The 25,228-nt window shown below is 41.8% G+C and overlaps 1 protein-coding gene across 1 annotated transcript in view; it reads right to left on the bottom strand.

The window, feature by feature from the left end:
* LOC124605596 (retinol dehydrogenase 14-like) overlaps window positions 1-25,228 on the bottom strand; it is a 90,414-nt gene that overhangs the window by 12,093 nt on the left and 53,093 nt on the right. The window contains exons 5-6 of the mRNA XM_047137384.1: window positions 22,273-22,382; window positions 8,676-8,765 (exon numbers count right to left, since the gene is read on the bottom strand). Coding sequence (XP_046993340.1) covers window positions 8,676-8,765; window positions 22,273-22,382 — 200 coding nt within the window. The remainder of the gene's footprint in view (window positions 1-8,675; window positions 8,766-22,272; window positions 22,383-25,228) is intronic.

The following is a 25,228-nucleotide window of genomic DNA, read 5'->3' as shown; positions in this document are numbered from 1 at the left end:
TAGTGCCAATGTGGTGGCGCTCCATCCTGCTGAAATATGAATTATTGTGCTTCTTGTTCGAGCTGAGGGAACGGCCAATTCTCTAACATCTCCAGATACTGTAGTCCAGTTACAGTAGCACCTTCGAAGAAAAAGGGACCAAAAACTTTATTGGCTGACATGGCGAACAAATGTACAACTAAATGAAACTTTATAGCTCCCTTAATTCGCCAACAGATAGTGCTTAGCTCTGCCTTTTGTCGTTGTAGAGTTTTAAATTCCTAAAGTTGTGGTATTCTTTTTGAATCACCCTGTATTTTCTTGTGTATAAAATTTATGTACAATTAAAATTGTTTAATTGTCATTAGAACATGCTACTGATCACCTAACAGCCCACATGAAAACAGTTTCAATGTAATAACTGCTAATGATGACGTTTGCTTTGTTGTTGATTGAATGGTACGTGTTAGAAAATTTTACCTTGCTTTCTTTGACTGGTCAGTCTTCTAATTCCGTTCCTTCCAAATGAGTTATTTGTTTTAGCATGTGTATATATTGCCAATTGAACTAGAGTAAAGATTATGTTTATAGGCCAAATTGATAGTGAAACAATAAAGTGAAAGATTAGTGCCTATGTACTTGAGCAAATGGATGCTATGAGGAAGTGGTATTGAAGTAATGGACACCAGAGTAAGAACCATAACTGCTGATAAAAGCATGGTAGAGGAATTGATTGCAGATCAATACCAGAGGACAAGATCATCCTTGTGATACATGGCAGAAGGAATCAACCAGCTATCAGATACATCCCCATTCTAGAAATCCAGCAGGATACCCAGTCACTCCCCAAATCTTATGCCCATCCCAGGACCTCTCCCTCAAGTCCACCTCTCTGCTCACCCCTACCACTCCCCACACTCCTACCTTCTACATGCTTCCTTAATTCCATAAACCCAACCACTCAGGACACACCATTGTGGCCGATTGCTGTGACTCCACTGAGAGAATCCCTGCTCTTGTAAACCAACACCTTCAACTTATTACTCAGAACCTATCCTCCTATATAAAAGATACCAACCATTTCCTCCACTGACACTCCACAGTTCCTGTCTCATTTACCACATGGTGCCCTGCTCATCACTGTTGATGCCATGTCCCTATTCACTAACATTCCTAATGCCCATGGCCTTACTGCTATTGAACACTACCTTTCCAAATGCCCGACGCATTCCAAACCAACAACCTCCTTGCTAGTCGCCATGATCAACTATATCCTCACCCACAATTACTTCTCCTTTGAAGGCATTAGCTACAAACAAATCCTGGGCATGGCTATGGGCACCTGCATGGCACCATCATATGCCAACTTATTCAAGGGCCATCTAGAGGAATTCTTCCTAAACACTCACAATCCTAACCTCCACACCTGGTTCAGATTTGTTGATGACATCTTTGCAATCTGGATCAAGGGTGTGGACACCCTATCCACAATCCTCCAGAACCTCAACAATTTCTCCCCAATTTGCTTCAACTGGTCCTACTTGACCCAACAAGCCACCTTCCTAGATGTTGACCTCCACCTCAAAGATGGCTACATCATTACCTCTGTCCATATCAGACCTACTAAACCACCAGCAATACCTCCACTATGACAGCTGCCACCCACTCATTGCCAAGAAGTCCCTTCCATACAGCCTAGCTACACAGGGTTGCCACGCGGTCTGAGGTACCTTGTCACAGTTTGTGCAACTCACCCCATCAGAGGTTCAAGTCCTCCCTTGGGCATGGGTTTGTGTGTTGTCTTTAGTATAAATTAGTTTAAGTTCTGTTAAGTAGTGTGTAAGCCTAGGGACCGATGACCTCAGAAGTTTGGTCCCATAGGAACTAAACACAAATTGCCAATTTCCATCCAAGCTCATTGTAACTGCAGTGACAGAGGACCCTCTCAAAATATACTGAGGTTCTCACTGAAGCCTTCACAGACCATAATCATCCTCCCAACCTTGTACAAAAACAAATCTCCTGTACAAAAACAAATCTTTCCAGTCTCCCACCACCTCCCAAAGTCCCACTGTCCGGCCACAGAGAACCATTCCCCTTGTAACTCAGTACCACCCAGGACTGGAGCAACTGAATTGCATTCTCTGCCAGGGTGAAATGAGAAATGTCCTCCCACTATCCTTCCCACCCCTCCCACAGTGGCATTCTGCTGTCCATCAAACCACACAATATACTCATCCATCCCTACATAACCCCTGCTCCCAACCCTATACCTCACTGCTCATACCCCTGTAATAGACCTAGATGCAAGACCCCATACATCCTCCCATCATCACCTACTCCAGTCCAGTCACTAACATCACCTATCCCATCAAAGGCAGGGCTACCTGTGAAATCAGTCACATGATGTACAGCCTAAGTGGCAACCACTGCTGTATTCTGTATGGACATGACAACCAACAAGCTGTCTGTCCACATGAATGGCCACCAACAAACTGTGACCAAGAAACAACTGTTGCTGAACACACCACCAAACATGACATCCTTCATTTCAATGACTACTTCACAGTCTGTTCCATATAGATCCTTCCCACCAACTCCAGCTTTCCTGAATTGTGTAGGTGGGAACTTTCCCTGCAACATTTCCTATGTTCCCATAACCCTCCTGGCCTCAACCTTCATTAGTCATTGTCCTCACCCATCCAGCCCCTCCCTTTTTCCCCATTTCAGCACTACACAGACCTCATTCCACCATCACACCCAGTCTTTTACTTCTCTCCTTTTATGAACCCCCACCACCTCTCCCCTGTCCTCCATTTAACCTCCCAACTGCACATAGCAGCCTACCCACTCTTAATGTCATCCCTGCACACTCCCCAGCTGCACTTCACTGTCTGCCACCCCTACTCTATCATCCCTTCCCCTTTCTGCCCCAGCCTCCTCCTTAACCCCACTCAGTCACTGCTCCCATCATGCACTGGTGCTGCTGCTCGCATGAGACTCTGTTTGTTTGTTTGTTTGTTTGTTTGTGTGTGTGTGTGTGTGTGTGTGTGTGTGTGTGTGTGTGTGTGTGTGTGTGTGTGTGTGTGTGTCATCTGTATTTTTTTTTGATGAAGGCCTTACTGGCCGAAAGCTTTATTTGTGACAGTCTTTTTGTTGTGCCTGTCTCTGACAGCATCTCCCCTATATGGTGAGTAGTAACTTTCTTTTCCATAATACTGATACTTTCCATCCTGGATTTTCCATTGTTTTATACTGAAAAGGTGAAATTTTTTATTAACATTGGGTTGTTGCATCACTGTTCCGAGGGATTCCCACCCTCCATCTGGTAAATACTTACCTGTGGAATTCTGAGGGCATAATCAAGCTTGAGATATAATCAGAATTATCTGATACTGTACAGTATTGGAAATTTTGTTTTATCAGTTTACATACTTGTATAAAACTATATCCACAAAAATTCATTATTCATGCATACCTCTGTAAGAAGACAACAAAGCCAGCTTCTCAACAGTCATCTAAGTAAGAACTACATTAAGGTAAAGTGAGTATACCATTCAATGCAAGTAATGTAGAATAATGAAATGTCCATTCCATGGACAAGTCACTGTGTAACCAGTATTGGGTCGTAAGTCACTATGTAACCAGTATTGGGTCGGTATACTACTGCATCCTATTGACATTCAGGCCATTAGAGATAGATGACCAGCTCAGATTGTTAAAAGTATGGGGTACAAAATTGGCCATGCCTTCCAAAGGAACAATCCCAGCATTTACCTGAAGCAAATTATGGTCAACCTAATCAGGATGGCTCTATGGCAAGGAAGTAATGCAAGAAAAATTCAAATAAAATAAATAATGGAAATAAGCCTCTCATGACTCCACATGTAACAGTACAAAAGAATCCTACAGAAGGTGCAAAATCAGTGACACAGTAACAACTGTTGTTAGTGGTACAAACTAAAAGTTTGTAGTGAGAGTCAGTACTGCTCCACATGTTTATAGACATGAGTCACCAGTAGAAAGTGCAATGGAGACTGTGCCACATGCGTGCTTCCTACAGACAGCATCTAGTGGCCACCCATGCTGATCATTTGTGTTTGATTTAAGTACATACATGCAGCAACACTATTCTCAGCAAACTCGCACACACATGCACCTGTAGCTGGATACAGCACATCTCTCCCTCATGCGACAAGGGTGCCCAGGCCATGTAGGAGCTGCCGGCTGCCTGACGAGACACACACATGTCGAATTTGGAGAAATGGCCGCTGGTTCCAAAGCTAGGGTGGTACAATGAGCCGGTTGAGCACTAGAGCACAGGGCAGGAATGCATGGAAATGCAGGCATGCCCGAGGGTGATGGGCTCATGCAGCCCCCAACAACTGCATTAGGGAGGCTGGTGCTATTGCCAGTTCAGCATTGTTATCAGCAGGCAGGTCTCAGCGTGGAAGAAATCGTGCTATACCCTCCGACGATGATCGATGATGGCTGAGGTGATGGTGAGGGGATGGTGGAGGCAGCCCAACCAAAACAGCAGGCTGTGTCGGCATAGCCTAGGTCAGAGACAGGCCAGCGCCTAGTCCGGGAAGCTGGAACACCAGGGCCCCACATGTGGAGGAGGCAGCCAGTATGATGGGGATGCCTCCACAGCATGTGATGATGGTCCCAAGGCAGAGGGTGGTAGGGTGGGCTGCAGTGACAGGGGCCACACCTGTGAACTGGTATCTCCTGGCGGTGATTGGGAGTGCAGGCAATGATCAGGGATGCATCTGATCAAACTAGCATGCCACCAGCACATTGGCTGTAAGGATGTCACAAAGATAGCATCTCTGATGGTGTAAAACAGTGGCTGGTATCCACTTGGGCCAGCAACCAAACCCTGGTGCCCACACCAGCAATGCCGGCATGAAGCGGCCAGACAGACCCAACCATGGCAGGTGCAGCACAGACTGCAGAAGGCAGTGAAGCATGTAGGTGTGAAGCAACAGGTGCTCAGAAAATGGAGAAGGGCATCACATGGCAAAGAATCCACAGAAAACTTTTTCATTTGGGACTTGAACATACTCACTAATGGTTCCACCTTTCTAATTGATTGAGGGTGGAATGGTGGAGCCATAACATGACTGCCATCTTGGGAACAAAAAAGTATGAAATTTCTGAAGAGCATAAACTATGGTAAGAGTCTCTCTTTTTCACCTGAGGGTAATGCTGCAGGGCCAGAGTGAGAGTTTTAGGTGTAAAAGCAACAGTTCATTCAAAGCCATTGGCATATTGGTGCACTAGGATCATGCTGAGGATACACTGTGAGGTTTCAGTCATCAAGAGTATGTGCTGGTCTGGAGAGAACCTAGCTAAACAAGGGGCTGAGAGTAATTTGGGTTTCAAAATTTGAAAAGCACATTTGCAATGTAGGGCCCAGCAAAAAGGTACATTCTTGCATAACAAGGCATGCAATGGGTGGACCAATGATTCTATCCCCAGCAGGACTTTATGGTAGTAGATTATTTTCCCTAGGAAGGCCTAAAGCTCCTTCATGGACAAGGGGAGAGGCCTAAACATAATCACCTAGCTGTGATCTGGCAAAGTGCAAACCCTATCCCATGAGACTTTGAAACACAAATAAACAATAGAAGGCTGCAAAAACTGAGATTTCCTGAGGCTACACCATAAGCCTGCTGACTGTAAGACAGAAAACGAAGTCCACATATATTTAAAGTGATTGGCCATGGAGGAGCCTGTGACAACAATATCATTCAGATAATTAATGCAATCCAGGACAGGCATAGTCAGTTGCTCTAAAAATCATTGTAAAATAGCAGGGGTGCTAGCCAACCAAAAGGCAGGTGCAAATATTGATAGAGACCAAAAGGAGTATTGAAAACCAGGACTTGCCAAGACTCTTTGTCCATATGAACCTGTAGATACACTTCAGACAAATCAATTTTAGAAAAGTACTGGCCACTCAATAATTTCACCAACAGTTCCTTCTGGCGTGTGAGGTGAAACGTATCTGTAATCAATGTGTGTTGACAGTAGTACTGAAGTCATCACAAAGGCATAGTTTCCCCAACAGCTCCTGAACTACAACCAGTGGAGACAACCATGCACTAGACATAACAGCTTGCACCGTGACAGAAGCTCGAAATACCTGAAATACATCCATCCTGAGTAAGTTCTCAACACTGGCATTAGCAACAATCAAAAATGTAATGGAATGAACCACTGACTTGCAAGAGCCAGATGCCATAAATTGTCAAACAGTGCAATGGTCTGTTTTTTATAACTGAAATGCTACTGCATGACTGGTGTCAATGGCAGGTAGCCTAAACACACATGGGCTTGAGAATTCAATAATGCCACTGCAGCACTTGGGTTGACCTGTAGCTAGAGCACATGGCAAAAAACACTTACCTTGATGAACAACTTGGGAGAAGTCACAAGCATTGGAGACACACAGTTTTACATCTATGTCCATATGCTGAGCAACCTTCAGTGAATGACACACGCAGGCAATGTGGCCTTTCTTTTGGCAAGCATTACAAGCAGCCGAGCTCTTACAGCATGCTAATGTCAATTCTGGACAAAACATAAAAGACAAGATGGAAACAGAGAACACTGACACTTGCGCTGTGGTGGTCACAGCTTCTTGGGCTGGCCTCGATCTGCCTGGCACTGGGCCTGCATGTTTACCACCACCACTGCTGCTTCTTCGTGCAAGCTATCTTTCATCCTAGTGGGCACATCTTGTGGCACTACCGCCACATTGCTCCATGCTTCAATATGGTCACAAGCTGTCTGTAAAACTTCAAAATGTTGTGCTATTTGCAGAGCTTCTGCCAAAGGAGGTTTTCACAAAGTTAAGCCATAATTGCGGAGAGCACCAAACAGTCTACATAAGTCATTACAGGCAACAATAATGCTGTGACATTCAGCTGCCCAGGGCCTTATGACTAGTTTGGTTTCTTGCAGCATAAGTAGAATTCAACTTGCTCTGCAATGGCATGCATTGGTCTGCAATAGTAGTTGGACTGAACCTGCACATTCACACTGACAGCCAAAAAATGAGTCTTTTCTTGTAAGCTTTCAAACACTCGGTTGATGAATCATCGTATGGAGGAAAACTGGGTGGACAGATTGGTGGAATGGTACCCTGACTGTTAAAGGAAGCCAACAAAGTGGTCACTGCCAAAGTAAGCTATTCAGTCATGGCCAACACTACAGTGTCCATAATGACTAAACAAGATGAAACAGCACTTTAACGCTGCACATGCAGAAACTATTCCAAACTCATTACCAATCATTTAGTAACCAAGTAATACAAATAGAGCTTTATTCATAAACCTCCAAACAATAACAGAAATAAGCCTCTTGTGACTCTACATGTAACAAGACAAAAGAATCATACAGAAGTTGCAACATAAGAGATACACAGAACAACTGATGCAAATGGTACAAAATGAAAGAACATGGTGAGAATAAGTCAGCACTGCTCCACGTGTATATAGGTGCGAGTCACTGATAGACATTGCGACAGAGACTGTGGCTTGTGCACCCTTCCTACACACTGTCCCCAGTGGCCGGCCCTTGCTGGTACAGTTGGTGCTTGATTTAAGTACACAAGCATGGCGACACTACACTAGGCACACTTGCACTCATGTGCACTAGTAGCAGGACACAGCTGGCTCGACTGGATTTGAACCATCATCCTCCTAAAGTCCATGGTGTATGTGTATGTGTATATGTATTGAACCAGGAACCTAGAAATGATGGAGACACTTTGTCCCATCATAGCCCTCAGTGGTTCACAACCCGACAACAGGCCACAGCAGTCCACCCACCCCAGCCCACCGCCGCCCCACACCGAACCCAGGATTATCGTGTAGTTTGGCCCCCAGTAGACCCCCCTCCCCCCCCCCCCCCTCAGGAACATCTCATACCAGATGAGTGTAACCCCAAATGTCTGCGTGGTAGAGTAATTATGGTGTACATGTACATGGAGACAGTGTTTGTGCAGCAATCGCCGACATAGTGTAACTGAGGCGAATAAGGAGAACCAGCCCGTATTCACTGAGGCAGATGGAAAACTGCCTTATAAACCATTCACAGCCTGGCTGGCATACCAGACCTCAACACTAATCCACTGGGCGGATTCATGCTGGGGACCGGCATGCCTTCCTGCTTGGGAAGCAGAGCATTAGACTGCGCGGCTAGCCACGCGGGCAAGTCCAGGGTGCTGACAACTGTGCCATCTTGCCGGTAAACATTATTTGTTTTTAGTTACAATAGCATTGTGACAAGATTAATTACAAATGTGGAAGTGTGGCACTTCAGTACAGCAACTAATTTTCAATGGTAGGGGATTTACTCCCTGTTGATGACTACTATGTAAAAGAGTCTATTTTTAAATTATTATGCAGAGGATATATAGGGAAAAGCAAAAGTTATAAAACAAAAAATGTAATTACCTACTTTAAAATTTATTATTTTTGTAGGTCTTACAATACAGTGTGTGTGTATATATATAAAAAAACTGTTAGAGAAACTGACACAAAAATAAAACAATTGCACATCACCATTTTGCTAAAATTGTAACTAGCTCTGATGAAAAAGGGTATTTTATGCTCACTATTCAGAATTTACATTTAAAGTCATGCATATTTTGAACAAACTGATTTTTAAAAAGTTATTCTTACCGCACAATCCACAAAATATTTTCCAGTAATCTTCTCTAGACCTGGAGTGACTGCCAGGTGCACCAAAGTCTGTGCCCCCTCATAAGGAGTCTACAAAAAATATAAATCTTTATCTTAAAATACAGGTTAAAAATCAATTTTTCTCAAGTATTTATAAAAGTCTTAGTATCAGTTACAAATTTTGACTGATCGTTAATAATCAAAATAATCTTTGTACCTAAAACAATATAAATGCTTTAAATGTAATGAATGTGTGTGTCAGACACTATCATATAAATATTTGATCATACTAATGTACTGCAATTGAAGACATAAAACAGTACTACAGATAATGGAGTCAGAAATAACTGACTGAGTATAAAATTTAATAACTGTTTCAGTTTGCCCTTTAAAATATATCCATGGAGTTGTTTTATATTTTTAGCAACCGCTTATAGAACTATCTTCTAGTAAGATGTGATCTGTACCTCCTTTACCAGTCAGTATCTAGTGACAATCATGTCTAATTCATTTATTGTAACAAAACAAGGCTCTATTCATTACACTTGTTTCTGCATTCTCTTTTAGAAAAATAATTGTCTTAAAAACAAAAGTAGACATACTTGATAAAATAGTCCCTACAGATTGATGTTTGCTTATATTAGCAATTATTGTTGTAACTGTTCTCTTCTGAAACTGAATACCCTATCCATATGGTCTGTGGTTGTCACCTCCTCTCCCATCCCTCCCAGATTTAAATCCCATATTGGAAATTTGAGTGGATTAATCCATAGTAGATTTATTTCAGAACAGGATTGTTATATTTGTTAGGCATTTTAATAAATAAATATTGCTGTTTAACAAGAAGTTATCTGGAAAATTATAGGTCTGTAATTCTGTTCATCTCTTGGTAAATGGATGACGCCCATGAAGAATGCAGTCTTAATGCAAACTATGTGTATTCAGTTTTAACTTGTAATTCAGTATTCTAAAGTGCACAACTGCAGGTCTCACTACTATCTCCATGAGATTATACATAGTCTTATGATGTATCAAACAATACTAAAAACTAAGACAGAGAATGAACAGTTATGTTACCATGTTAATAGATAGTTCTGGTGGACCATAAGTAATTTAATGGTAAAGGTAACAACTATGCACTGTGTCAGAACTGTAGTTCTGCAGCTTGACTGAGATGAGGGACTGTACCAGGTTGAATGGATGAGGGGAAAAAGTACTCGTGGAACAGGAAGGAGGTTTGGGATAGGATGGCTGAGAGGGAGGCAGCTAGTGCATTGGATAGGAGTACCTCATGGAGTAGGCACATGGGACAGGAACACATTGTGGTACCAGTGAGTCTGTGCAGTGGATGATGATGATGACTTGATAACATGGAGGAATGGATTGAGAGGGATTAAGGAACATAGGAAGGGAGAGTGTAGGGAAGAGGGTGTGGGTGCGGGATGAGTGAAGGTAGGATCCTGGGACATGGTGTAGGAAGGTAAGTAGCAGAGGGTAGTGTAGATTGAGCCCGGAAGGATTCTAGTAATAGAGGACGTGTTGCAAGAACTTACCTGAACTATATAGAGAGGAATCGCACCTGTTGGCTTTGACCTGTGACGTAAGGCTATTATGGTGTGTGACGTCATGACAGCATGGAATTTAGTTTGTGAGAGTGGCGTGTTTGTAGGTGTTGTTTTTAAGTGGTTGGTAGTGCTCTCTGATGGTGTGTTTATGTGTTGTGTGTTAGGTGATGTTTTTGGTTTAGTTTGCGTGTGTGGCGTGTTTATAGGTGGCATATTGTTATGGTCGGTGGTTCTCTCTGGTGGTATGTTTATGGGTATCGTGTTACGTGGCGTAGGGGGTTCATTTGCATGGTAGCAGGGAATGTGTATGGTATCAGTAGTGACTGTGCTTCCAGTGGAATATCTTTCAGTGAGTTAACGATTTTGGTTTTGTTATGTCGATGTTATTGTAGTTTTTTTCTGTTCATTGTGTGTGAATTTTGGTAAATTGCTTTTTTTATGTCTTTGGTAGGTATGGATATGACTGGCAAGGTCAACAGTTTTCGGTTGTCAGCGATGATGGGGGACAGAGCGTTGCCTTTAATAAAATTTCTTCAACTATTCGGATTTTTGGATGAAGTCGTGAAGTGTTCAGTGTGTCATGAAGAAATGAGACTTACTTAAGTTCTGGTGTCTCAGACCAGGGACGGCTATATGTGGCGATGTCATAAGGATAACAGGTCAAGGTAAGTGTTCAATTCCAGTGTGTGGTTGTGGTTGTGGTTGCAGCTGTGGCTGTGGGTGTGGGTGTTCCGGTATCGGGAGTTGCTGTTGAGCTATATAGGTCAAGGGAAGTGTTCGATTCCAATTTGTGGGATTGGGAGCTGCTGTTGAGCTATATAAGTCAAGGGAAGTGTCTGATTCCAATTTGTGGGATTGGGAGCTGCTGTTGAGCTATATAAGTCAAGGGAAGTGTTCGATACCAGAGGATTTGTGTTTAGTGGAATTTGGGGAGTTTTGTGTAGTCTGTTTTTTTTGTCATTTTGTGTTGTTCGGTATGGTGGTGTGTGTCTAAATTTGCTTATATTTACTTTGTCCCCACCCAAAAATCCTCAATTTTCCACGTTTTGTGGAATGTGTGTGTGTGTGTGTGTGTGTGTGTGTGTGTGTGTGTGTGTGTGTTAGTTTTTCAATGTATTTTTGTGTTTGTGGTCATGTTTACGTAATGACATCATAGGCGCCATTTGGAGTCATAGTGTATGGTCATTTCCGCCATATTTGTGACGTCATGGGTCAAAGCAGACGGGTGGAATCGGATGCTTCAGTAATTCTTCCCCCCCCCCCCCCCCCATATATATATATATATATATATATATATATATATATATATATATATATATATATATATACATATATATATATAAAAACAAAGATGATATGACTTACCAAACAAAAGCACTGGCATGTCGATAAACACACAAACAAACACAAATATACACACAAAATTCTAGCTTTCGCAAGCAACGGTTGCTTCGTCAGGAAAGAGGGAAAGAGAGGGAAAGACGAAAGGATGTGGGTTTTAAAGGAGAGGGTAAGGAGTCAATCCAATCCCGGGAGCGGAAAGACTTACCTTAGGGGGAAAAAAGGACGGGTATACACTTGCGCACACGCACACGCACACACACACACACACACACACACAAGCACACACACACACACACACACACACACACACACACACACACACACACACACACACACACACATATCCATCCACACATATACAGCAACAAGCAGACATATTAAAAGGCAAAGAGTTTGGGCAGAGATGTCAGTCGAGGCAGAAGTGCAGAGGCAAAGAGGTTGCTGAATGACAGGTGAGGTACGAGTGGCAGCAACTTGAAATTAGCGGAGATTGAGGCCTGGTGGATAACGGGAAGAGAGGATATATTGAAGAGCAAGTTCCCATCTCCGGAGTTCGGATAGGTTGGTGTTAGTGGGAAGTATCCAGATAACCCGGACGGTGTAACACTGTGCCAAGATGTCCTGGCCGTGCACCAAGGCATGTTTAGCCACAGAGTGATCCTCATTACCAACAAACACTGTCTGCCTGTGTCCATTCATGCGAATGGACAGTTTGTTGCTGGTCATTCCCACATAGAATGTGTCACAGTGTAGGCAGGTCAGTTGGTAAATCACATGGGTGCTTTCACATGTGGCTCTGCCTTTGATCGTGTATACCTTCCGGGTTACAGGACTGGAGTAGGTGGTGGTGGGAGGGTGCATGGGACAGGTTTTACACCGGGGGTGGTTACAAGGGTAGGAGCTAGAGGGTAGAGAAGAAGGTTTGGGTATTTCATAGGGATGAACTAACAGGTTACGAAGGTTAGGTGGACGGCGGAAAGACACTCTTGGTGGAGTGGGGAGGATTTCATGAAGGATGGATCTCATTTCAGGGCAGGATTTGAGGAAGTCGTATCCCTGCTGGAGAGCCACATTCAGAGTCTGGTCCAGTTCCGGAAAGTATCCTGTCACAAGTGGGGCACTTTTGTGGTTCTTCTGTGGGGGATTCTGGGTTTGAGGGGATGAGGAAGTGGCACTGGTTATTTGCTTCTGTACCAGGTCGGGGATGAGGAAGTGGCTCTGGTTATTTGCTTCTGTACCAGGTCGGGAGGGTAGTTGCGGGATGCGAAAGCTGTTGTCAGGTTGTTGGTGTAATGGTTCAGGGATTCCGGACTGGAGCAGATTCGTTTGCCACAAAGACCTAGGCTGTAGGGAAGGGACCGTTTGATGTGGAATGGGTGGCAGCTGTCATAATGGAGGTATTGTTGCTTGTTGGTGGGTTTGATGTGGATGAACGTGTGAAGCTGGCCATTGGACAGATTGAGGTCAACGTCAAGGAAAGTGGTGTGCGATTTGGAGTAGGACCAGGTGAATCTGATGGAACCAAAGGAGTTGAGGTTGGAGAGGAAATTCTGGAGTTCTTGTTCACTTTGATTCCAGATCATGAAGATGTCATCAATAAATCTGTACCAAACTTTGGGTTGGCAGGCCTGGGTAACCAAGAAGGCTTCCTCTAAGTGACCCATGAATAGGTTGGTGTACGAGGGGGCCATCCTGGTACCCATGGCTGTTCCCTTTAATTGTTCCCTGGGTAACCAAGAAGGCTTCCTCTAAGCGACCCATGAATAGGTTGGTGTACGAGGGGGCCATCCTGGTACCCATGGCTGTTCCCTTTAATTGTTGGTATGTCTGGCCTTCAAAAGTGAAGAAGTTGTGGGTCAGGATGAAGCTGGCTAAGGTGATGAGGAAAGAGGTTTTAGGTAGGGTGGCAGGTGATCGGCATGAAAGGAAATGCTCCATCGCAGCAAGGCCCTGGACGTGCGGAATATTTGTGTATAAGGAAGTGGCATCAATGGTTACAAGGATGGTTTCCGGGGGTAACACATTGGGTAAGGATTCCAGGCGTTCAAGAAAGTGATTGGTGTCTTTGATGAAGGATGGGAGACTGCATGTAATGGGTTGAAGGTGTTGATCTACGTAGGCAGAGATACATTCTGTGGGGGCTTGGTAACCAGCTACAATGGGGCGGCCGGGATGATTGGGTTTGTGGATTTTAGGAAGAAGGTAGAAGGTAGGGGTGCGGGGTGTCAGTGGGGTCAGGAGGTTGATGGAGTCAGGTGAAAGGTTTTGCAGGGGGCCTAAGGTACTGAGGATCCCTTGAAGCTCCGCCTGGACATCGGGAATGGGGTTACCTTGGCAAACTTTGTATGTGGTGTTGTCTGAAAGCTGACGCAGTCCCTCAGCTACATACTCCCGACGATCAAGTACCACGGTCGTGGAACCCTTGTCCGCCGGAAGAATGACGATGGATCGGTCAGCCTTCAGATCACGGATAGCCTGGGCTTCAGCAGTGGTGATGTTGGGAGTAGGATTAAGGTTTTTTAAGAAGGATTGAGATGCAAAGCTGGAAGTCAGAAATTCCTGGAAGGTTTGGAGAGGGTGATTTTGAGGAAGAGGAGGTGGGTCCCGCTGTGACGGAGGACGGAACTGTTCCAGGCAGGGTTCAATTTGGATAGTGTCTTGGGGAGCTGGAGCATTAGGAGTAGGATTAGTATCATTTTTCTTCGTGGCAAAGTGATATTTCCAGCAGAGAGTACGAGTGTAGGACAGTAAATCTTTGATGAGGGCTGTTTGGTTGAATCTGGGAGTGGGGCTGAAGGTGAGGCCTTTGGATAGGACAGAGGTTTCGGATTGGGAGAGAGGTTTGGAGGAAAGGTTAACTACTGAATTAGGGTGTTTTGGTTCCTGATTGTGTTGATTGGAATTTTGAGGTTTTGGAGGGAGTGGAGCTGGAAGTGGGAGATTGAGTAGATGGGAGAGACTGGGTTTGTGTGCAATGAGAGGAGGTTGATGTTTGTTGGAAAGGTTGTGAAGGGTGAGTGAGTTGCCTTTCCGGAGGTGGGAAACCAGGAGATTGGATAGTTTTTTGAGGTGGAGGGTGGCATACTGGTCTAATTTACGGTTGGCCTGTAGGAGGATTCTCTGAACAGCCGGTGTAGATGTGGGAGAGGAAAGATGAAAGACTTTTATTAAGGATAGGAGTTGACGGGTGTGTTCATTGGCTGAGTTGATGTGTAGATGAAGGATTAGGTGGGTGAGGGCAATGGATTGTTCAGTTTGGAACTGGTATAGGGACTGATGGAAAGAAGGGTTGCAGCCAGAGATGGGAACTTTAAGTGTGAGGCCTTTGGGGGTAATGCCAAATGTCAGACAAGCCTGAGAAAATAGAATATGGGAGCGTAATCTGGCTAGGGCGAAGGCATGTTTGCGGAGGGAATGTAAATAAAACTTAATGGGGTCGTTGTGAGGGTGTTGTGAGGGTGACATGGTATTAGAAGGTGGAAGGTGTAATATGAGGCTGAAATGAAAATGAAAATAAAAATATATGGGGAGGGATAAAGGTGGACTGGAAAGTAACTGGAGATCTGGTGTGAAAAAAGGCGAAAAGGTGTTGGTTACAGCTGGGCTATGTTGGACTTGGGTTGGTAGACAACGATGTGCACAAAGGTTAGGTGGTTGTGTTGCCGCCAAAACACGTTAGAGGACGGAGAAATTCGGGAAAATTTCGAAAAAACTGCGTGTAATATATTAAAAGGAGTGGTTTTGTGGTGGCAAATTATGAAAATGAGGCTAACAATTATCTGACGAAGAAATAATGACGTTAAAACCTGGGTGAAGCGGCTAAAAATTATCAGTGATGTGGGAAAAACAGAAATGGAAATAAAGCGAAAGTTATTAGAACTAGCCGAAATGGTTGTTTAAAAGGTGAAAGGAACTGTTTGTGAACTAGAAATGGTGGATTTTATAGCGGCGGTAGTGTTGAAAGCGGGAAAAAAATTTTTTTGGTTATGGATTGGAAGTGGGTTACGTATTATTGAGTATATATAGGCGGGATAAAATTGTATAGCAGATTACGGTAAAAAGGAGATGGTGAATACAAAGTGAAACTACTGGCAAAAACAGAAAGACAAAATAAGACGACAGAAAAGATTTCGAAATGCAACACTGACAATAACAAACGTAATTGTTGGGCTCAAATTATAGATATCAATATAATAGAGGGAAACATTCCACGCGGGAAAAATATATTTAAAAACAAAGATGATGTGACTTGCCATACGAAAGCGCTGGCAGGTCAATAGAAACACAAACAGACACATACATACACACAAAATTCAAGCTTTCGCAACAAACTGTAGCCTCATCAGGAAAGAGGGAAGGAGAGGGAAAGACGAAAGGAAGTAGGTTTTAAGGGAGAGGGTAAGGAGCATTCCAATCCTGGAATATTTGTGTATCAGGAAGTGGCATCAATGGTTACAAGGATGGTTTCCGGGGGTAAAACATTGGGTAAGGATTCCAGGCATTCGAGAAAGTGGTTGGTGTCTTTGATGAAGGATGGGAGACTGCATGTAATGGGGCCCCCTCGTACACCAACCTATTCATGGGTCACTTAGAGGAAGCCTTCTTGGTTACCCAGGCCTGCCAACCCAAAGTTTGGTACAGATTTATTGATGACATCTTCATGATCTGGACTCACAGTGAAGAAGAACTCCAGAATTTCCTCTCCAACCTCAACTCCTTTGGTTCCATCAGATTCACCTGGTCCTACTCCAAATCCCATGCCACTTTCCTTGACGTTGACCTCCACCTGTCCAATGGCCAGCTTCACATGTCCATCCACATCAAACCCACCAACAAGCAACATTATGACAGCTGCCACCCATTCCACATCAAACGGTCCCTTCCCTACAGCCTAGGTCATTGTGGCAAACGAATCTGCTCCAGTCCGGAATCCCTGAACCATTACACCAACAACCTGACAACAGCTTTCGCATCCCGCAACTACCCTCCCGACCTGGTACAGAAGCAAATAACCAGTGCCACTTCCTCATCCCCTCAAACCCAGAATCCCCCACAGAAGAACCACAAAAGTGCCCCACTTGTGACAGGATACTTTCCAGGACTGGACCAGACTCTGAATGTGGCTCTCCAGCAGGGATATGACTTCCTCAAATCCTGCCCTGAAATGAGGTCCATCCTTCATGAAATCCTCCCCACTCCACCAAGAGTGTCTTTCCGCCGTCCACCTAACCTTCGTAACCTGTTAGTTCATCCCTATGAAATCCCCAAACCACTTTCCCTACCCTCTGGCTCCTATCCTTGTAACCACCCTCGGTGTAAAACCTGTCCCATGCACCCTCCCACCACCACCTACTCCAGTCCTGTAACCCGGAAGGTGTACACGATCAAAGGCTGAGCCACATGTGAAAGCACCCACGTGATTTACCAACTGACCTGCCTACACTGTGATGCATTCTATGTGGGAATGACCAGCAACAAACTGTCCATTCGCATGAATGGACACAGGCAGACAGTGTTTGTTGGTAATGAGGATCACCCTGTGGCTAAACATGCCTTGGTGCACGGCCAGCACATCTTGGCACAGCGTTACACCGTCCGGGTTATCTGGATACTTCCCACCAACACCAACCTATCCGAACTCCGGAGATGGGAACTTGCTCTTCAATATATCCTCTCTTCCTGTTACCCACCAGGCCTCAATCTCCGCTGATTTTGGGTTGCCGCCGCTCATGCCTCACCTGTCATTCAACATCATCTTTGCCTCTGCACTTCCACCTCGACTGACATCTCTGCCCAAACTCTTTGTCTTTAAACATGTCTGCTTGTGTCTGTATATGTGTGGATGGATATGTGTGTGTGTGCGAGTGTATACCCGTCATTTTTTCCCCCTAAGGTAAGTCTTTCTGCTTCCGGGATTGGAATGACTCCTTACCCTCTCCCTTAAAACCCACTTCCTTTTGTCTTTCCCTCTCCTTCCCTTTTTCCTGATGAGGCAACAGTTTGTTCCACGCGAGAAAAATATATTTAAAAACAAAGATGATGTGACTTACCATACGAAAGCGCTGGCAGGTTGATAGACACACAAACAAACACAAACACACACACAAAATTCAAGCTTGCGCAACAAACTGTTGCCTCATCAGGAAAGAGGGAAGGAGAGGGAAAGACGAAAGGATGTGGGTTTTAAGGGAGAGGGTAAGGAGTCATTCCAATCCCGGGAGCGGAAAGACTTACCTTAGGGGGAAAAAATGACGGGTATACACTCGCACACACACACAAACATATCCATCCACACATATACAGACACAAGCAGACATCTCACAAGCAGACATATTTAAAGATCCCAAGTGGAATGTTTCAATAAAGATGAAGAGAGAATTTCCTGTCAGGAAGGTCACAGTTCATAGTAACTGATGGAAAGTCAATGAGTAAAATAAAAGTGAAATCTGGAGTTCCCCAAGGAAGTCTTATAGGTCCTCTGCTTTTTCTAATCTATGTAAATGGTTTAGGAGACAATCAGAGTCGCCATCTTCAATTGTTTGCACATGACATTTACTGCCTAGTAAATTCACCAGAACATCAAAACCAATTACAAAATGATTTAGACATATCTGTATAATGTACAAAGTGGTAATTGACCCTAAATAATGGAAACTCTGAGATCATCCACATCAATATTAAAAGAAATAAATTAAATTTTGATCCAAGACAAATCACAAAAATCTCAAAGTTATCAATTCAACTAAATAACTAGGGACTACATTTATGAACAGTCCAAATTTGAATGATCACTTCGACAATTTTGTTGCAAAGGCAAGCTGAACACTGTGTTTCATTGGGGGAACACTTTGAAGATGCAATGGGTCTACTAAAGAGACTAACTGCACTATTCTTGTTTGTCCTCTGCTAGAGTAGCAATACTGCAATGAGGTATGGGGTACTTAGCAGATAGGATCGACAGACAGAGTGCCATGGAGATGATACATCAGTTGCAGTGGCAATCATTACACAAAGACATTTTTCATTGGGGCATAATCTTTTCAGGAAATTTCAGTGTCCAGTGTTCTCCTCTGAACATAAAAATATTTTATTGACATGCACCTACATAGGAAGAAATGAACATTGTAATAAAATAAGAGAAATCAGAGGTTGCATGGAAAGATTTAAGTGTTAATTTTTCCCAGACTTTGTTTGAGAGTGAAAGTGGTAGAGAAATAGAGTGAATATGATTCAGTCAACCCATTGCAGGGCACTTAAGAGTGAACTGCAGAGAAGTCATGTAGATGTAAGAATGAAAATTTGTGAAAAATAAGGTATTTCTTAGAACTAAACCCTTCTAACCCTTCAAACTGGGAACAACATTGTACAGATATGTGGTGGAAGATTTTTGTAGGGGGAGAGGGGGAGAAATGGTTTAGAATGGGTTTAGCTGTAATACTAAAAACATATGTGGAACTGCTAATAATTATCTAAAGGTCACAAAAAAATTGGCTTCTGAGCAAAGACCCTCAGAGCTTCGACTTGCTACTTTCTTTTTCTCTGTTCCACAGGTCAAGCAATATTCAGGATGTGTCTGATCAATAACACGAAATATTTCATGACGTGATGTATGTTGCCAGTGACAAAGTAAGTGAATTACACATAACTTATAAAGAGAAAAATTTGGATGTGGGAAAAAAGTCCACTGATAGCATTTCTTGAAACATTCACCAGTCTGGAGGACCACAGCATTACTTTTGTAATTTTTATAAGTTACTGAATGAATATTCATGTAGAGTAGTCTCGCCAAGCATGGATTATGCCAAATATTAAATTTGTATTCCTACATAAGAAACAGCTGAAGTAAACTTTTAAACACATAACCAAAACATCTAGGTACATACACCACAAGCCACCATATAGTGAATGGTGGATGGTACCTTTATCACTACCAGCCATTTTCTTTCCTGCTCCACTCACACATTTTCTCAATAGTCTTCCCTCCAGGGATTCCCATTTGAGTCCCCGAAGCATCCTGTAATGCTTATGTGTTGCTTGAATCTACCGATAACAAATCTAGCAAGCTGCCTCTGAATTGCTTTGATGTCTTCCTTCAATGTGACCGGGTATGGATCCCAAAACCTCTAGCAGTACTCAATAACAGACTGAAGCAGCATCCTATATGTGGTCTCCTTTACAGATGAACAACACTTTCCTAAATTCTCTTAATACACCAAAGTCGACCATTCGCCCTCCCTACCACAATTCTCTCATGCTCATTCCATTTAATATTGCTTGTAACATTACATCAAGATGTTTAAATGATGTGACTGTGTCAAACAGCACACTACTAATGCTTTAACTGAATATCATCGATTTGTTTTTTCCTACTCATCCATATTAACATACATTTTTCTAAATTTAGAGCTAGCTGCCATTCATCTCACCAACAAGACATTTTTTCTAAATAACCTTTTATCCTGCTACAGTCATTCAACTTTGGCTTCCTGCAAACCACAGCATCATCAGCACACAACCATTGACTGCTGCCCACCTGTCCACCAGATCATTTATGAATACAGAAAATCATGGTAGTACTACCACAGTTCACTAGGGTATTCCTGATGATGCACTTGTCTCTAATGAGCACTTAAGAAGTCTTCAAGCCACTCACACACCTAGGAACCTATTCTGTGTGCTTCTATCTTCATTAATAGTCAGCAGTGTGGCACTGTGTCAAATACTTTACAGAAATCTAGAAATATGGAATTTATTGCCTATCATCCATCATCAGGATCTCATAAGAGAAAAGGGCAAGCTGAGTTTCACATGAGCAATGCTTTCTAAAACGTCTTATATGTGGCCAGAAGTTTTTCCCTCCCTTAGAAAATTTATCATATTCAAACTGAGAATATGTTCAAGGATTCTGCAGCAAGCCCATATTAAAGATATTGGTCTGTAATTTTGTGGGTACATTCTTTTATCTTTCTTATATACATGAGTCACCTGTATGTTTTTCCAGTTACTTGTGACTTTGTGCTGGGCGAGAAATTTGTGATAAATGCAACCTGAGTAAGGGGCCACTGCTGTAGGGTTCTCTATGCAAAACTTAACTGGGATTACATCAGGAGCAGGAGACTTATTTGCTTTCCACTCTTTCAGCTGTTTCTCTTTGTCAGCTAAGCTAATTACTATATCCTCCATATGTGAGTCTGTGCAATGGACAATTTGACGGTATGTTTGTGTGATCCCCCTCAAGTGAATGATTACTTGCATGTGAAATTTAAGACTTTGGCTTTACTTTTGCTGTCTTCTTCTACCTCATCAGACTGCCCAATGAGAGACTGGACGGAAGGCTTAGATTCACTTAGTGATTTTACATAGGACCATAATATTCTCAGACAGATCTTTTACTAAGGTATGATGGTGACATTTGTTGTATACGTCACGCATAGATCTTTTCACAGATGCACAAAGCTCTACCAGCCTTTGCCAGTAATCATTTGTACATACCCTTCTGAACCAAGAGTGCAACAGCCTTCCTCATCATCATCTGAATTTTGCTGTTAAACCATGGTTGGTCCATCCTTAATCCACTAACTGGGCACATAATTGTATAGCGCATGATTTACAATCTGTTTAAATATTGTCCCAAGTACTCTGTGTCCATCAAATATGAACTAAATGATGTCAATTCATTCTCTAAGTTACATGCTAACAACCCTTTATCTGTTCTTATTAGCAAAAACACACTCCTAGCCTTAATGACTGATTTATTTACTTTTGTAACCTACTCTACTCACTATTATGACATCATGCTTATTAATCCCTGTTGGTTACACTCTTTGCTGTGGAAGGGGAGGAAAAAAAGTCAACATTTATGAGTGAATAATTTTCATTTAAAAATATGCGGTGTCTGGCACAAAAATCTTGATTTCATTTCTTGAAAATGGGGATAAGTGTCTTGACAAAATCTTAACTATGAATTTTCCAGGACTACAAAAGTTGAAGACATACATGAATCTGTAACTCATGATCATTTTTATTTCCAAACCATTTTCTATGTGCACAGCAAAACATATTAAGAATGAGCAAAACTCCAAGAGGATGAACATAAATAAATGATTTTGCAGCTCTTTAAGGAACCAGGGGGAGATTTTGGAATGATGAAAGTTAGGGGAACTAAATATGCTCACATTACTGTAATTCTCAGCCAAGTTACTTGTTTACACTTACAACACTCAAGTTTCCAGCAAGCAATATTTTTGGAATTTGTAAATGGTTCTCTCCTCTCTTTGATGACAGGATTATACTAGGAGACTATGTTTGGGAGGGCTACATATGTAATTGCAGGTTGCAGTTGTGCCTTTGTGATCAAATTACATGACACAATAGAAAATCTATTAGAAATGCTGCAGAATAGCTTGCACTTTTCACACATTTGTGTGTAATCAAAAAAGGAAAAATTGAGATACCAGTTACTTTTGAAGACACAGGGTAGATATATCAAGCAGCAACCTTATTATAAATCTTTGTGATGATTCTTGCTTGTTTCACAAAGACATACTAAAAAGTTATTGCTATGATTATGATTAGTTATAATTATGATTTTCACACAAGAGAATAAAAACAAAGCAGCATGAAAAGGTAACCCATATCTGGGCAAGCAAAGAAACAATAAATCTTCATTAATGTGTTTGCTAGCTTACCTTAAAATAGGCTTTTGCAATAACAAGGAATATACGGTAATAAAACTTCGGTATTCCCTTAAATATATCAGTTAATACTGCACCAGGGTGAACACTATTCACAGTAACACCTGAAAGAGAAAAAATAATTTGAAACAAGCTTATTCCCTTTATCACTGTTCTTAGTTACCAGGGGATGATTTCAAAACCGTCTGATTATTGATTACTAAACACATCTGCCAAAATGGCCAAAATGATTATAGAAATGAATCATGTTAACATTGTAAGCTAAGTGTAAACATAAAGTGCTCCTCCAGAAATGCAGCTGAACCTGCATCCAAGGTATAATCCATCCAGATGCACTCATGAATTATTGACAGCTACCATTCTTCTCATGTTCCTCATTATGCAACAGTTTAGTATTTTTTTATTTATTAGTTATTTTTCATCTGTTTATTACTTTTGTAATCATACTGTATATATAAATGCATGATTTATCTGAACATATGATGTTTGTATAAATGTAAGATATCATGTCAAACACATATGAGAAAAAAAAAACAGGTCATGATTTAAGTTTTACACTATATGTAGTTTCCTTGATACACAAGAATTTCATAGTTCTTCATATAAAGCTTAGAACACACAGTTGTACACATGCACAGATTATTTTTTCATGATATGCCTGATGGCTGTCCAGCCCTCTGACCTTATGACTGTCAGACTGACAATGAGGCAGAAGGTAAGCGACTCATGGGATATTGGTGGATTGTAGATTGTAGATTGTATTTTATTGGTCCTGTTGTCTACATAGCAGCTTATGCATAAGACATTGGACAAGTCAAGTTATAAATATACAGGCTGAAAGTAATTTCAAGGCATACATATTTAAGCTTACAATAATACACTTTACACACAAGTATTTATATAACACATTTCATAAATTTAAATATTCTTCAATGGAATAAAAGCAGTGATGCTGTAAATATGACTTTAGAGATTTTCCAAATGTATTGACCTCAGTGATAGCTTTTATGTTTTCAGGAAGTTTGTTATAAAGCTTAACTCCCATGTGAAAAGTACCTTTTTGGCACAGTGCTGTGCTGATTTGAGTCATATGTAAGTTCCTGTTTTGTCTGGTAAAGTGCTCATGTATATCACAGTTTTTTTGTAGCCTCTGATCCTTGCCTATTACATTTAATTTAAAGAACAAAAGGGTTTCCATAATGTATACACACGATAATGGGGGAATACCAGATTTCTTAAACAGGGGCTTACAAGAGTCTCTAGGCTTGCACCCAAACAAGATTCTAATGGCCCTTTTTTGTAGTTTAAAAGTGCTATTAGCTATTTTAGAGTTTCCCCAGAAGGTGACCCCATATCTAAGACGAGAATGAAAGTACGCATGATATGCATTCATTACTGTTTTCTCACTACAGCATGATTTTAATGAACAAAGAAGATAACATGTTTTGCTCAGTTCTGTATTGAGACATTCAATATGCTTATTCCATCTGATGTTACTCTGCAGCCAAAGTCCTAAGAATTTGGTTTCAGTACTGTTACCAACTGGTTCCTCATTGATAGAGACTGATGGGATAAACTTGTCCTTGTTAGGAACACTGTGGAATTTTAGAGCAACGGTTTTCTTACTGTTTATTACAAGCTGGTTACTCTGTGCCCAGCTGCTAAGTTGTTTCGTGACCGTGTTTACTGTCTGCTGTAACTGTTCATCGTCGTCTCCTTTTAATAGAATCGTGGTGTCATCTGCAAATATGATTGATTTGTGTGCATCAATATTTAAGCTTAGATCATTTATGTACAGAAGAAACAGAAGGGGTCCCAATACGGATCCTTGGGGTACACCACATTTTATTTGTTTATAGTCAGATAAGTGATTAGATACAGTTTTTAGTTCAATATCTGTGTGCTTGACGCACACTGCCTGCATACGATTTGTCAGGAAGGAACTGATCCACTTGTTGGACAGACCTCGAATACCATATCTTTCTAGCTTTGATAGCAGAATTTTATGGTCCACCATGTCAAATGCTTTTGACAAGTCAATAAAGACTCCTATTGTTTCCTGTTTTTTGTCCATCAGGTTTGGGATGGAATTGATGCACTCATAGACAGCAGTTGTCGTTGACCTCTTATTTCTGAATCCATGTTGTTCATTACATAGGATGCTGTTTTTATTTATAAATTTCATAAGTTTCTCATACATAACTTTTTCCAGTACTTTAGAGATGCAGGAGGAAATTGTGATGGGTCTGTAGTTATTTACATTGTCTTTATCCCCTTTTTTATATACAGGAATAACTTTGATGTTTTTAACACATCAGGGAAAGTGCCTGCCTGAAGTGAGCAGTCGCATAAATGTGTGAGTACTTCAATTAGGTTTGATGCGCTCTTCTTTAACATTGTTGCAGGTATACCATCAATACCTGCCGATTTGGAATTTTTTAGTCCTTTTATTGCTTTAGCTACTTCATCTTGTGAAACAGAACTGATGTACATTGATCCTCTACATGTACTTATTTTATATTCATTTGCCTGGATGCTCTTAAAGTTTGATTGTAACATATTTTCAGCAACACCTGTGAAAAAGTTGTTAAATGTGTTAGCTACTTCTAAGGGGTTTGTTACTTTTTTATTTTTATGTGATAGTGTTATATTTTTCCAAGGTTGTCTGTATTCTCCACATTCTTTTTTTATAACACTCCACATAGCCTTTGATTTATTAGCTGAATTATAAATGATTTCATCATTATGCATTATTTTTGCTGCTTTTATTACTTTTCTTAATATTTTGGAGTATTTTTTATAGTATGCGCGTACTACAGGTGAGGAATTTTTTGAGTTACATATTTCATGAAGTAGTCTTTTCTTCTGGCATGAAACCCTTATTCCCTTTGTGATCCAGCTGTTTGTTCTAGAGTTTCCCCGTATGGTTAATGTTTTCAGTGGGAATGCA

The sequence above is a fragment of the Schistocerca americana genome, chromosome 3 (genome assembly GCF_021461395.2).
Source record: "Schistocerca americana isolate TAMUIC-IGC-003095 chromosome 3, iqSchAmer2.1, whole genome shotgun sequence".
In the NCBI taxonomy this organism is placed as follows: Eukaryota; Metazoa; Arthropoda; class Insecta; order Orthoptera; family Acrididae; genus Schistocerca; species Schistocerca americana.
This window is presented reverse-complemented; position numbering and strand designations above follow the sequence as displayed.